The sequence below is a fragment of the Oncorhynchus keta genome, chromosome 20 (assembly GCF_023373465.1).
Source record: "Oncorhynchus keta strain PuntledgeMale-10-30-2019 chromosome 20, Oket_V2, whole genome shotgun sequence".
NCBI lineage: Eukaryota > Metazoa > Chordata > Actinopteri > Salmoniformes > Salmonidae > Oncorhynchus > Oncorhynchus keta.
This window is the reverse complement of record NC_068440.1, coordinates 36,997,318-37,011,975: the sequence shown is the minus strand read 5'-3', so window position 1 is coordinate 37,011,975 and position 14,658 is coordinate 36,997,318. Positions and strand designations below refer to the sequence as shown.

Below are 14,658 nucleotides of genomic sequence, written 5' to 3'. Positions count from 1 at the left end.
GTTTATGTCTGTGGTTTCAATGTTATTTTCTTAGAAGTTCCTCAAGTGCTCTTCCGGGGCTTCACCTATTGACATCATCAATACATGAGTATAATATAATCTCCTATGAGTAATGCTCACACATATCTGTCTTCAAACAGGATGTAAGTTAAAGTGTACTAGATAGTATTGCATTGTTGTACCCGAGGACCCATAGTGATGTCAGTAACGTTATCTACCTGAGGACCCGTAGTGATGTCAGGAACGTTATCTACCTGAGGACCCATAGTGATGTCAGGAACGTTATCTACCTGAGGACCCATAGTGATGTCAGTAACGTTATCTACCTGAGGACCCGTAGTGATGTCAGGAACGTTATCTACCTGAGGACCCATAGTGATGTCAGGAACGTTATCTACCTGAGGACCCATAGTGATGTCAGTAACGTTATCTACCTGAGGACCCGTAGTGATGTCAGTAACGTTATCTACCTGAGGACCCGTAGTGATGTCAGGAACGTTATCTACCTGAGGACCCGTAGTGATGTCAGGAACGTTATCTACCTGAGGACCCATAGTGATGTCAGGAACGTTATCTACCTGAGGACCCATAGTGATGTCAGGAACGTTATCTACCTGAGGACCCATAGTGATGTCAGTAACGTTATCTACCTGAGGACCCGTAGTGATGTCAGTAACGTTATCTACCTGAGGACCCGTAGTGATGTCAGTAACGTTATCTACCTGAGGACCCATAGTGATGTCAGTAACGTTATCTACCTGAGGACTCGTAGTGATGTCAGTAACGTTATCTACCTGAGGACCCATAGTGATGTCAGTAACGTTATCTACCTGAGGACCCATAGTGATGTCAGTAACGTTATCTACCTGAGGACCCATAGTGATGTCAGTAACGTTATCTACCTGAGGACCCATAGTGATGTCAGTAACGTTATCTACCTGAGGACCCATAGTGATGTCAGTAACGTTATCTACCTGAGGACCCGTAGTGATGTCAGTAACGTTATCTACCTGAGGACCCATAGTGATGTCAGTAACGTTATCTACCTGAGGACCCATAGTGATGTCAGTAACGTTATCTACCTGAGGACCCATAGTGATGTCAGGAACGTTATCTACCTGAGGACCCATAGTGATATCAGGAACGTTATCTACCTGAGGACCCGTAGTGATGTCAGTAACGTTATCTACCTGAGGACCCATAGTGATGTCAGTAACGTTATCTACCTGAGGACCCGTAGTGATGTCAGTAACGTTATCTACCTGAGGACCCATAGTGATGTCAGTAACGTTATCTACCTGAGGACCCATAGTGATGTCAGTAACGTTATCTACCTGAGGACTCGTAGTGATGTCAGTAACGTTATCTACCTGAGGACCCATAGTGATGTCAGTAACGTTATCTACCTGAGGACCCATAGTGATGTCAGTAACGTTATCTACCTGAGGACCCATAGTGATGTCAGTAACGTTATCTACCTGAGGACCCATAGTGATGTCAGTAACGTTATCTACCTGAGGACCCATAGTGATGTCAGTAACGTTATCTACCTGAGGACCCGTAGTGATGGACTCGTAGTGATGTCAGTAACGTTATCTACCTGAGGACCCATAGTGATGTCAGTAACGTTATCTACCTGAGGACCCGTAGTGATGTCAGTAACGTTATCTACCTGAGGACCCATAGTGATGTCAGTAACGTTATCTACCTGAGGACCCATAGTGATGTCAGGAACGTTATCTACCTGAGGACCCGTAGTGATGTCAGTAACGTTATCTACCTGAGGACCCATAGTGATGTCAGTAACGTTATCTACCTGAGGACTCGTAGTGATGTCAGTAACGTTATCTACCTGAGGACCCATAGTGATGTCAGTAACGTTATCTACCTGAGGACTGGTAGTGATGTCAGTAACGTTATCTACCTGAGGACCCATAGTGATGTCAGGAACGTTATCTACCTGAGGACCCGTAGTGATGTCAGTAACGTTATCTACCTGAGGACCCGTAGTGATGGACTCGTAGTGATGTCAGTAACGTTATCTACCTGAGGACCCATAGTGATGTCAGTAACGTTATCTACCTGAGGACCCGTAGTGACTTCAGTAACTTTATCTACCTGAGGACCCATAGTGATCAAATTGTATTTGTCACACCCAGTGAAATGCTTACTTACAAGCCCTTAGCCAACAATGCAGCTTTAAGAAAAATACATATTTTTATTTGTTTAACACTTTTTTGGTTACTACATGATTCCATATGTGTTATTTCATTGTTTTGATGTCTTCACTGTTATTCTTACAAAAAGAAAGAAAACACTCGAATGAGTAGGTATTCTAAAACATTTGACCGGTAGTGTGTGTGTGTGTGTGTGTGTAATATATACACAGGGCTGTGAAAAAGTATTTCCTTCCTTTATAATATTCTCTAGTTTTGCATATTTGTGATTCGTACTGTCATCAGATCTTCAACCAAAACATTTTATTTGAAAAAGGGAACCTGAATGAACAAATAACACAACAATGACATACTTATTTCCTTTATTTCATAAACTAAGTTATGCAACACCCACTGTGTGAAATGTAATTGCCCCCTTACAAATCAGTAACTGGTTGTGCCACCTTTAACTGCTTCAACTCAGTGACATTTATGGGTTTTCAAGCATGAACGGCTCTTTTCAAGTCCTGCCACAACATCTCAATTGGGATTAGGTCTGGATTTTGACTCGGCCATTACAAAACTTCATACGTGTTGCTTTTTAACCATTTTCATGTAGACTTGATTGTGTGTTTTTGGATCATTGTCTTGCTGCGGTTCAGCTTCCTTTCCCTGACTGATGGCCTGACATTCTCCCGTAGAATTCTCTGATACAGAGCAGAAATGATGGTTCCTCTTCTATTGAGGCATGTCGTCCAGGTCCTGAGGCAGCAAAGCATCCCCAAACCATCACACTACCACCACCATGCTAACCTCAAACCATCACACTACCACCACCATGCTTGACCGTTGGTATAAGGTTCTTACTGTGGAATGCAGTGTTTGGTTTTAGCCAGGCATAATGGGTCCCATGTCACGCCAAAAAAAGTTACACTTTCGAATCATCTGTCCATAGAACATTCTTCCAACATTCTTGATGATCATCCAGGTGCTTCCAGGTGCTTTTTGGAAAACTTGAGTCCAATTTTGGATGACATTTGTCCCATTAAAGCCCAATTTGACTCCAATGCTTCCCAAAGTTGTATCACGTTGGCTGGATGTCCTTTGGATAGTGGACCATTCTTGATACACACGGGAAACTGTTGAGTGTGAAAAACCCAGCAGTGTTGCAGTTCGTGACACAAACCGGTGGGCCTGGGAACTACTACCCTACCCTGTTCAAAGGCACTTAAATCTGTTGTATTGTCTTATTCACCCTCTGAATGGCACACATACACAATCCATGTCCACATTGTCTCAAGGCTTAAAACATATTCTTTAACCTGTCTCCTCCCCTTCATCTACACTGATTTAAGTGGATTTAACAAGTGACATCAATAAGGGATCATAGCTTTCACATGATTTCACCTGGTCAGTTTATGTCATGGAAAGAGCAGGTGTTCTTAATGTTTTGTATGCTCAGTTTAAAATGGTGTGTAGACATTGACAGTTTATGACTAGAAAAGGTGTGGACAGCAGTATAGAATGAGACATGACTAAAATACAGTATAATGTATACTATACATACAAAGTGTGTAAAACAGTATGTTAAAATTATTTTACTATCTCATCATGTTGCCTACAACTTGAAATACTCTGTTAATATGCAAAATGTCTCTTGTCCCTCCCCCAAAAGCATTTGGGAGGCGGGAGGAATGAAAACCTGCTGTACTTCTGCCGTTTGCTTACTTTCAGTTTCACAGTGCAAGGGTTCCTCCACAGTGAGGAGACGTCAGAAGTAATGCATTCTTTCTCTCTCGCTCTCTTTCATTGGGTTGATAAGTGCTAGAGCCAACGCAAACGTGTGAATTTTCAGTTTTACACAGCCACCATGGAGGAGGACGCGGGACAATCTATCCCATTCAAGTACCCCGCCTCTGACTTCTTGTTGACTGTCGGTGGTATGTTGTTTTTTCTCCTGGATGTGGTACTAGACGTGTGGGCGGTGGTGACTTTCTATCAACAAGAGGCCTACGTGTTCATGGGACTGCTGATGTTTCTACTACTAGGCTCCTCAGCCCTGGTCCAGGCTTTCAGCTGGCTGTGGTACCACTATGACAAGGACAGCACTGAGACCAGGACAGAGAGCCTTGTGAAGAGCCTTCACTCACTCAAGATCATTCATGTGTTCCAGATGGGAGTCTACCTCAGGTTCAGTTAAACTTTGTTGACTTGATTTGTTGAACCGGGAAAAGAAACAGCCACGGACTGTGTTGATATCATAAGGAATTTGTATCACCAGTGGTGGAAAAGATACCCAATTGTCATACTTGAGTAAAAGTAAATATTCCTTAATAGAAAATGACAAAAGTAAAAGTGAAAGTCACCCAGTAAAATACTACTTGAGTAAAAGTATTTGGTTTTTATAGATACTTAAGTATCAAAGGTAAATGTAATTGATAAAATATGCTTAAATATCAAAAGTAAAAGTATAAGGGCCATTCTGAATCTGTGTTTTTTTCTGTCCCCAGGACATTACATTACATAAATATGCATGACAAGTATCTGTTTAATACATTATATTTTCAAGCAAAGTGTCTTGCACTTTGTCCTAATTGCAATTTAAAGATACATTTTTTAAATCTTTATTTTACTAGTTAAGAACAAATTCTTATTTTCAATGACGGCCTAGGAACAGTGGATTAACTGCCTGTTCAGGGGCAGAACGACAGATTTGTACCTTGTCAGCTCGGGGATTTGAACTTGCAACCTTTCGGCTACTAGTCCAACGCTCTAACCACTAGGCTACCCTGCCTGTAAAACCTTAATTAAAAACTACCTAGAAAACTGAAATGTTTAGATTTTTAGCCCTTCCCCACTCTCTAACACTACACTTCACCATGAAATATAAGGATTAGAATCCTTCAGAAATATTTTTTTTAAAGGTATTATTGTGTGACCTCTATTTCCAATTTAGACACACACAAAAATACATTTTCTCATCGGAAATTCCTAATATGTTAGTTAAAATACACATTTTCGTTGTGTCCCCAGGATTTCAGTCAGTCCTGTTACCCTGACCACCCCCCCCCCCCCCCTCTAAAGATGTGGGACATTCCACGAGTCACATGATCAAGTAGATTAATTTGGCATCATTTGGATGCAAGTAGCATCATTTGAGTCTCCTGAAGGCCAAGGGAAGACCAAGTATGAGGTCCAAACACTTAAAAGACACACCCTATCCCCTCAGTCCTCAAATTAAGTGTGCACTTTTGATGACGTATCATCACGTCTGACGAGTATAAACTTGAAGGGCGAGGAAGGAATGATTTTTAAGTGGACCGCCGCTGGGCCGGAAATTGGCCACTCGTTCATCCCGTGATGATTGTGTTTTCAGCCACCAGTCAATTATGAGTATATATATATATATATAATTAATTAATAATAATAATTAATATACGCCTACTGTATGATAGCTAGCAAATTAATTAGCTAACTAACGTTAGCCTGCCGAGCTGGAACTTCTGAAGAATATATATATTTCTTCTTCTACAATTTCCAAAAGATAACCAAACAACACATTTACTTTTTATGATACGTGTTTGTGCATTAGTAGTACAATGTCTAACCTATTTGCATTCGTTTCTACTTACACTTATATTTTCACTTCTCCATTGATGTTGTTTAACTTTTCGTAGACTTTTCTTAGCGGATGTACAATCATCGCGAATTGAATTCTGGGGGAGTTTCAGACCTCGGAGTGAACATAATTGTACACTCGCAAAGCCGAATAAAAACGAGGCCTGAGGGGCTTACGTTGCAAACTTCCCTTGTTTGGCTAATCATTTGGACCGCCCAACAAGATGGCAACAGGGATTCCCCCAAGGGCATAAGGCGAGGGAAAGTGGACGAGGGTGTGTCTTATAAGTGTTTGGACCGCAAACCAAAAGTAAGTTATCACTCTTTTCTGTATGACTGAGAATGTCAATCTTATTTCTTGGATGTTATTCTTGTTTTGTTTTTTAAAATATAGTTTTGATAAACCACTTGAAGGTGCTATTAGCGTTGATGCCATGTGGCTACATTTAATGTATTTGCAAATGATATGCTAAAAAAAATTCAGTCCTGTTACTCATATATGAAGGGTAACACGTGTGAATAAGAATAACAGGAGTGAGACGTTTGAATGAAATAGCCATTTTTAAATGTCTATGCAACTGGTTCTGTACCGGTACCTTTCTGCGTTATGTTCTGGTAAGGTGTAGGTGGAAGATGAGGCTCTGGACACAATTCAGCCGGTTGTCTCTCTTTTAATGACTGCATGGAATGGATACAAGGCTAAAGTTACTGCTGCCGTCTGGACTCCATACAAGTATATGTGCCTCTCCTCTTAACGCGCTGAGCAAACTCCGTAGTAAAAACATCAATAAAATCCATTGTACATGTTCATATTTTCAAAAGACTCATTTCGTTTTTATAAATGTTGTACACTAATAATTTGCTAATAACTGCTAAATATTTCTTAAGAGTGTACTATTGTAATGGAGCAACAACGCCGTTTTTGACATGCCTGGGCAAGTAGCAAAATCAACGACCGCTATAACTAGGCACATTAAACATGACATACAAAATCGTCAAATTTCACAACATACCTGCATGGAATGGATACAAACACAAGGCAAAAGTTAATGCTGCCGTCTGGACTCCATACAAGTATATTTGCCTGATTTTAAAGACCGTGCAGAAAATAATTTAGAAAACTCACGGTAACTGCAGAGGGCATTTTACTCCGCTATAAGGAATTCTTATCACTTTACAAGGTCCTAAAGATTTTGCAGTTGTTTCAGATGCCATTCCCTCAGGCGTTGCTTTATTATTCAGGAACGTGCCAAGGCCTGACCCCCAGAGCCTACCTTCTGTTGACCCTGTTGACTCATCAGTAGGAAAGACCTGACCCCCAGAGCCTACCTTCCGTTGACCCTGTTGACTCATCAGTAGGAAAGACCTGACCCCCAGAGCCTACCTTCCGTTGACCCTGTTGACTCATCAGTAGGAAAGACCTGACCCCAGAGCCTACCTTCCGTTGACCCTGTTGACTCATCAGTAGGAAAGACCTGACCCCAGAGCCTACCTTCCGTTGACCCTGTTGACTCATCAGTAGGAAAGACCTGACCCCCAGAGCCTACCTTCCGTTGACTCATCAGTAGGAAAGACCTGACCCCCAGAGCCTACCTTCCGTTGACCCTGTTGACTCATCAGTAGGAAAGACCTGACCCCCAGAGCCTACCTTCCGTTGACTCATCAGTAGGAAAGACCTGACCCCCAGAGCCTACCTTCCGTTGACCCTGTTGACTCATCAGTAGGAAAGACCTGACCCCCAGAGCCTACCTTCCGTTGACCCTGTTGACTCATCAGTAGGAAATATTTGTTTATCTTTTGGTCCATCCAACAGCAGAGCGATACGAACCTTGTTTCAGCAGGATGTTGTATCTATCTATACCTTATGTCATGCCTTATTGGAATGGATTTATTGATAATATCTGTTGGGAAAAAAGTTTGGATATTGCCACACACGTACCTTGTTAAAAAAATTAAGGAATTAAGAAGATGTAGAAAATAAATCCAATAAAATAATTCACTCTTGAAAGTAATGTAATACCTATTTAAAATAACCTTAATAATAAATTAAAATAAATATGAGGGATTTTTGGTGAAATACATAAAGTATATTTTACACCTGTTATATGTATATACATCGATGAATTATAATACTATTCTCTTCATTTTAAGTTTTGCAGTTGGAATTACTGAAGGTGTTTTCAGTTGAACTTTTTGGATGACATGGGACCCACTATGTCTGGCTTGCATAGTAGCGACGGGCGGTGTGTGGCTACCACAGAATTCTGCAGCAATACAACATCCCATCTGGTTTGCACATAGTGGGACTATCATTTTCTTTTCAACCGGATAATGACTCAAAACACAACTCCAGGCTGTGTACGGGCTATTTGACCAAGAAGGGGTGGAATGCTGCATCAGATGACCTGGCCTCCACAGGCCGCCTCAACCCAGTTGAGATAGTTTGGGATGAGTTGGACCGCAGCCAACAAGTGCTCAGCATATGTGGGAACTCCTTCATGACTGTTGGAAAAGCATTCCTCATGACGATGGTTGAGAGAATGCCAAGTGTGCAAAGATGTCATCAAGGCAAAGGGTGGCTACTCTGAAGAATCTAAAATAATATTTTGAGTTGTTTAAAAAAACTGTTGGTTACTACATGATTCCATATGTGTTACTTAACTACAATGTCCTCACTATTATTCACTAGAATGTAGAAAATAGTAAAAAAGAAAGAAAAACCCTTGAATGAGTAGGTGTATCCAAACTTTTGACTGGTACTGTACGTGTACATTTATTTTGCCAAGCTGCACATGCAACGCTAGCAAATCAAATTGTATTTGTCACATACACATGGTTAGCAGATTTGAATGCGAGTGTAGCGAAATGCTTGTGCTTCTAGTTCCGACAATGCAGTGATAACCAACAAGTAATCTAACTAACAATTCCAAAACTACTGTCTTATACACAGTGTAAGGGGATAAAGAATATGTACATAAGGATATATGAATGAGTGATGGTACAGAGCAGCATACAGTAGATGGTATTGAGTACAGTATATACATATGAGATGAGTATGTAGACAAAGTAAACAAAGTGGCATAGTTAGTGGCTAGTGATACATGTATTACATAAGGATGCAGTCGATGATGTAGAGTACAGTATATACGTATGCATATGAGATGAATAATGTAGGGTAAAAATAACATTATATAAGGTAGCATTGTTTAAAGTGGCTAGTGATATATTTACATTTCCCATCAAGTGAAGTAAAAGTAGTCCAAAATATAAATAGTAAACTACAGATATCCCAAAAACCTACGTAAGTAGTACTTTTACTTAGGGACTTTACACCATGGGAACATTAGCAGGCTAGCCTAGTGGTTAGAGCGTTGGACTAGTAACCGGAAGGTTGCAAGTTCAAACCCCCGAGCTGACAAGGTACAAATCTGTCGTTCTGCCCCTGAACAGGCAGTTAACCCACTGTTCCTAGGCTGTCATTGAAAAGAAGAATTTGTTCTTAACTGACTTGCCAGGTTAAATAAAGGTAAAAATAAAAATTGTCAGAGTGGCACGTTCTTGGAGTAGTACATTCTCTGAATGTTTCCCCGCTCGTCTCAAGGCAGAAACACCATTGTAACCAAACTCCTTTTTATAGAATATTTTTTTTATTAATAACTATGTATGTGGCTGTCATTTTAGATATGCTGGTCTTGTGAGGATCTCGATATGTGGCTTCTGCTGTAGAAAGCGTTACATGGAGGGCAACGCTGTGTATCTGACCCATGACCTTAGCCTGCTGCGCCTCATCGAGACCTTCTCTGAGAGCGCGCCACAGCTTGTCCTCATAATTACCATCATCATCCAGAGGGGAGAGGTGGAGCCCATTACAAGTACGTAAAAGCAAACACAGAATTACTTAGAACACAAAGACCTTGAGGTACAGTTGAAGTTGGAAATTTACATACTTATGTTGGAGTCATTAAAACTCGTTTTTCAACCACTCCACAAATGTCTTGTTAACAAACTATAGTTTTGGCAAGTAGGTTAGGACATCTACCTTGTGCATGACACAAGTAATTTTTCCAACCATTGTTTACAGACCGATTATTTCACTTATAATTCACTGTATCACAATTCTAGTGGGTCAGAAGTTTACATACACTATGTTGACTGTGTCTTTAAACAGCTTGGAAAACTCCAGAAAATTCTGTCATGGCTTTAGAAGCTTCTGATAGGCTAATTGACATAATTTGAGTCAATTGGGGGTGTACCTGTGGATGTATTTCAAGGCCTACCTTCAAATTCAGTGCCTCTTTGCTTGACATCATGTAAAAATCAAAAGAAATCAGCCAAGACCTCAGAAAAAACATTGTAGACCTCCACAAGTCTGGTTCATCCTTGGGAGCAATTTCCAAACGTCTGAAGGTACCACGTTCATCTGGACAAACAATAGTACGCAAGTATAAACACCATGGGACCACGCAGTCATCATACTGCTCAGGAACGAGACGCGTTCTGTCTCTTAGATGAACGTACTTTGGTGTGAAAAGTGCACATCAATCCCAGAACAACAGCAAAGGACCTTGTGAAGATGCTGGAGGAAACGGGTACAAAAGTATCTATATCCACAGTAAAACGAGTCCTATATCGACATAACCTGAAAGGCTGCTCAGCAAGGAAGAAGCCACTGCTCCAAAACCACCATAAAAAAGCCAGACTACAGTTTGCAACTGCACATGGGGACAAAGATCATACTTTTTGGAGAAATGTTCTCTGGTCTGATGAAACAAAAATAGAACTGTTTGGCCATAATGACCATCGTTATGTTTGGAGGAAAAAGGGGAGGCTTGCAAGCCGAAGAACACCATCCCAACCATGAAGCACGGGGGTGGCAGCATCATGTTGTGGGGGTGCTTTGCTGCAGGAGGGACTGGTGCATTTTCACAAAATAGATGGCATCATGAGGAATTAAAATTTTGTGGATATATTGAAGCAACATCTCAAGACAACAGTCGGGACGTTAGAGCTTAGTCGCAAATGGGTCTTCCAAATGGACAATGACCCCAAGCATACTTCCAAAGTTGTGGCAAAATGGCTTAGGGACAATAAAGTCAAGGTATTGGAGTGGCCATCACAAAGCCCTGACCTCAATCCTATAGAACATTTGTGGGCAGAACTGAAAAAGCGTGTGCGAGCACGGAGGCCTACAAACCTGACTCAGTTACACCAGCTCTGCCAGGAGGAATGGGCCACAATTCACCCAACTTATTGTGGGAAGCTTGTGGAAGGCTACCCAAAACGTTTGACCCAAGTTAAACAGTTTAAAGACACTCCGTATTTGGTAGCATTGCATGTTAACTTCTGACCCACTGGGAATGTGATGAAGGAAATAAAAGCTGAAATTAATCACTCTTTACTATTATTCTGACATTTCACATTCTTTAAAAAAAAGTGGTGCTCTTAACTGACATGACAGGGAATTTTTACTACGATTAAATGTCAGGAATTGTGAAACTGAGTTTAAATGTATTTGGCTACGGTGTATGTAAACTTCTGACTTCAACTGGATATCTGGATATAAGTTATATAGCTTGTAACTATGCCCCAGAATTGAATGGTCTGGCCCTACTCATAATTTAAGAGGGGACTGACTCCAGACCTGATGATACATTTTTATAATTCCTTTCATTGACAGTTAACTTGATTGTCTGTTATTTAACATCTCGAGTTCATTGACAGTTTTACCTGATATAACATCCTGAATTAGTTTTTTTTTCTCTCCCTCAGTCTTGAAGGCACTTGGTTCAGTGTCTGCCATCGCCGTCAGCGTGACCATGTATCACCGCTCCCTGCGTTCCTTCCTCCCAGACAAGGCCAAGCAGGGCTGGGGCTCCTCAGTGGTCTACTTCATGTGGAACCTGCTCCTGATTGGTCCACGTGTGGCAGCAGTCGCCCTCTTTGCTTCGGTCTTCCCCTGCTTCATCGCTGCCCACTTCCTGTCTTCCTGGATGGTTCTATTTTTTGTCGCCTGGCAACTGAAGACAAACTTCATGGACAGCGGCGGTGGAGAATGGCTCTACCGGGCCACCATAGGTCTCATCTGGTACTTTAGCTGGTTCAGCATAGTGGAGGGGCACACCAGGCAGCAGAGCACCATCTACCACACCTGGATAGGAGTGGATATTGGGATGCTTTGTGGTTTTTGGGTGTGGCAGATGATGAAGAACCCTCCATATTTTGAACTGCCACTAGATCCCTATGTCATCTTTGTCATTATGATCTCACTCTACATAGCTGGACTCTGTCTCAAGGTGACATACTACAAGTTCTGTCACCCAAAGATTACAAAGCAGGGAGAAGTTGAGTGTCATCTCGAGCTGATGTCGGAGTCGGTGGGGGTCCCCCCAAATGGGGAAGATGTGGTTGACTTTAGGTTTATGGGTCATACAGAGCGTCCAGAAGCGTCGGTCAGGGTCAATAAAAGGATGCGGAATTTAGCTGGTAATTTTTACTCTTAATCCAGATTATCAGATGGCTCCTACACATTGAGAAGACTGTATGGGCGTGTTCAACATTGCAGCCGATAACCCAGCCAGGCAACTGCCAACTGACTGATCTACAAATGACCTTGGCTCATAAATAACTACTCATTATTTATTGATCAGTCACAATTTAAACACAATGAGTGAAAGGTCTGTCTGTTTTCGATCCATCCTTGTACTTGATTGATGAATTAAGGTCAGTAATTAGTAGGGAACTCCCCTCACCTGGTTGCCTAGGTCTTAAGGGAAAGGGAAAAACCAAAAACCCACACTCAGCTCTCCGTGGAATGAGTTTTACACCCCTGCCCTACTTAAATGAACCAGCTCTACAGCTTGAAACACTGAGAAATGTTGACTCATTCATTAAAATGACTGGAATGATTTGTTCTATGAAGACGAGGATGGCGATACGAGACAGTTCTGTTTGGCACTGTGCATTTCTAATATGAAGGTAAACATTACAGTAATGTTTATCGTGGTCATGAACTTCTTATTAATATGACCTCGTGAGTACAGCTGATCAGGGTTACTTATTGACAGTGGTGGAACAAAATACTAAATTGACATACTTTAGACTTTAATAAACGTAAAGATACTTTTACTTGAGTCATTTTCTATTAAGGTGAGTCACCCAGTAAAATACTACTTCAGCAACTCTAGAAGTATTTGGTTAGAAATATACCTAAGTATCCAAAGTAAATGGAATTGCTAAAATATAGTTAAGTCAAAGGTATAAATAGTTTCAAATTAATTATTAAGCAAACCAAACTATTTATTTATTTATTTATTTATAGATGGCACACCAGCATTGTTTAGTGAGTCTGCCAGATCAGGTAGTAGGGGTGACCAGGGATGTTCTCTGTTTAGTGAGTCCGCCAGATCAGGTAGTAGGGATGACCAGGGATGTTCTCTGTTTAGTGAGTCTGCCAGATCAGGTAGTAGGGATGACCAGGGATGTTCTCTGTTTAGTGAGTCTGCCAGATCAGAGGCAGTAGGGGTGACCAGGATGTTCTCTGTTTAGTGAGTCTGCCAGATCAGGTAGTAGGGGTGACCAGGGATGTTCTCTGTTTAGTGAGTCTGCCAGATCAGGTAGTAGGGGTGACCAGGGATGTTCTCTGTTTAGGGAGTCCGCCAGATCAGGTAGTAGGGATGACCAGTGATGTTCTCTGTTTAGTGAGTCTGCCAGATCAGGTAGTAGGGGTGACCAGGGATGTTCTCTGTTTAGTGAGTCCGCCAGATCAGGTAGTAGGGATGACCAGGGATGTTCTCTGTTTAGTGAGTCCGCCAGATCAGGTAGTAGGGATGACCAGGGATGTTCTCTGTTTAGTGAGTCTGCCAGATCAGGTAGTAGGGGTGACCAGGGATGTTCTCTGTTTAGTGAGTCTGCCAGATCAGGTAGTAGGGGTGACCAGGGATGTTCTCTGTTTAGTGAGTCTGCCAGATCAGGTAGTAGGGATGACCAGGGATGTTCTCTGTTTAGTGAGTCCGCCAGATCAGGTAGTAGGGATGACCAGGGATGTTCTCTGTTTAGTGAGTCTGCCAGATCAGAGGCAGTAGGGATGACCAGTGATGTTCTCTGTTTAGTGAGTCTGCCAGATCAGGTAGTAGGGGTGACCAGGGATGTTCTCTGTTTAGTGAGTCTGCCAGATCAGGTAGTAGGGGTGACCAGGGATGTTCTCTGTTTAGTGAGTCTGCCAGATCAGGTAGTAGGGATGACCAGGGATGTTCTCTGTTTAGTGAGTCTGCCAGATCAGAGGCAGTAGGGGTGACCAGGATGTTCTCTGTTTAGTGAGTCTGCCAGATCAGGTAGTAGGGGTGACCAGGGATGTTCTCTGTTTAGTGAGTCCGCCAGATCAGGTAGTAGGGGTGACCAGGGATGTTCTCTTGATAAGTGTGTGAATTGGACCATTTTCCTGTCAAAATGTAACAGGTACTTTTGGGTGTTAGGGAAAAAGATACCACAAAACAACAACTTAAGTAGTACTTTAAAGTATTTTTTTTACTTAAGTACTTTACACCACTGCTTCCTGAAATGTTAGCAGAGTGTGGACTCTGTCAGGACTAGATGGTAAATACCTTGAGGGGATGTGAGATTGTAATTTTAACAGTGCAGTTGGGGTGGCCAGTTCTGAGTGAATGTGCCAATGTCCTCTGTCTTTCGGGTGCAGTGTGCTGGACTGTCTGGTTTCATGTGTGTGATGCGAATGTGATCCTTTTTGTACAGTGATGCCAAAGGCAAAAAATAAATAAATAAAAACGTCCATACAGGTGATGTCGAGGTTCTGAAGCACTTTTTGGTGATGTACAGTATTTGTCTTATTGTTAATTTACAGCAGAGTGTATGCAATTGCAAAACACTG

At 41.8% G+C, this 14,658-nt stretch overlaps 1 protein-coding gene and 1 long non-coding RNA gene across 51 annotated transcripts; both read left to right on the top strand.

Annotated features, from left to right (window-relative positions):
- The first annotated feature begins 3,788 nt into the window (after positions 1–3,788).
- LOC118399658 (XK-related protein 8-like) lies at positions 3,789–14,570 on the top strand. 50 transcript variants are annotated; one of them, XR_008073285.1, is made up of 5 exons: positions 3,789–4,346; positions 9,456–9,646; positions 11,544–13,233; positions 13,796–13,899; positions 14,105–14,570. XR_008073285.1 is itself a non-coding variant. In XM_052472776.1 (3 exons), exons 1-3 carry the CDS (start codon positions 4,027–4,029, stop codon positions 12,272–12,274), a joined length of 1,242 nt encoding a protein of 413 aa, XP_052328736.1. In that variant the 5' UTR covers positions 3,789–4,026; the 3' UTR covers positions 12,275–14,570. The 50 variants fall into 50 exon arrangements, 1 of the variants encoding a protein (XP_052328736.1); XR_008073279.1 differs by lacking the exon at positions 13,796–13,899 and adding an exon at positions 13,694–13,744 and having other exon boundaries at positions 13,900–14,570; XR_008073268.1 differs by adding an exon at positions 13,592–13,693 and having other exon boundaries at positions 13,745–14,570.
- Positions 5,557–6,595, top strand: LOC118399659 (uncharacterized). The gene is made up of 2 exons (XR_004828874.2): positions 5,557–6,084; positions 6,395–6,595. It is a non-coding gene; the product is annotated as an uncharacterized LOC118399659 (long non-coding RNA).
- Positions 14,571–14,658: the final 88 nt, after the last annotated feature.

Coding starts and splice junctions, on each gene's coding strand:
- LOC118399658 (XM_052472776.1), top strand. CDS start 4,027: ATGGAGGAGGACGCGGGACAATCTATCCCATTCAAGTACCCCGCCTCT. Junction 4,347..9,455: donor CAGATGGGAGTCTACCTCAG/GTTCAGTTAAAC, acceptor CTGTCATTTTAG/ATATGCTGGTCTTGTGAGGA. Junction 9,647..11,543: donor AGAGGTGGAGCCCATTACAA/GTACGTAAAAGC, acceptor TCTCTCCCTCAG/TCTTGAAGGCACTTGGTTCA.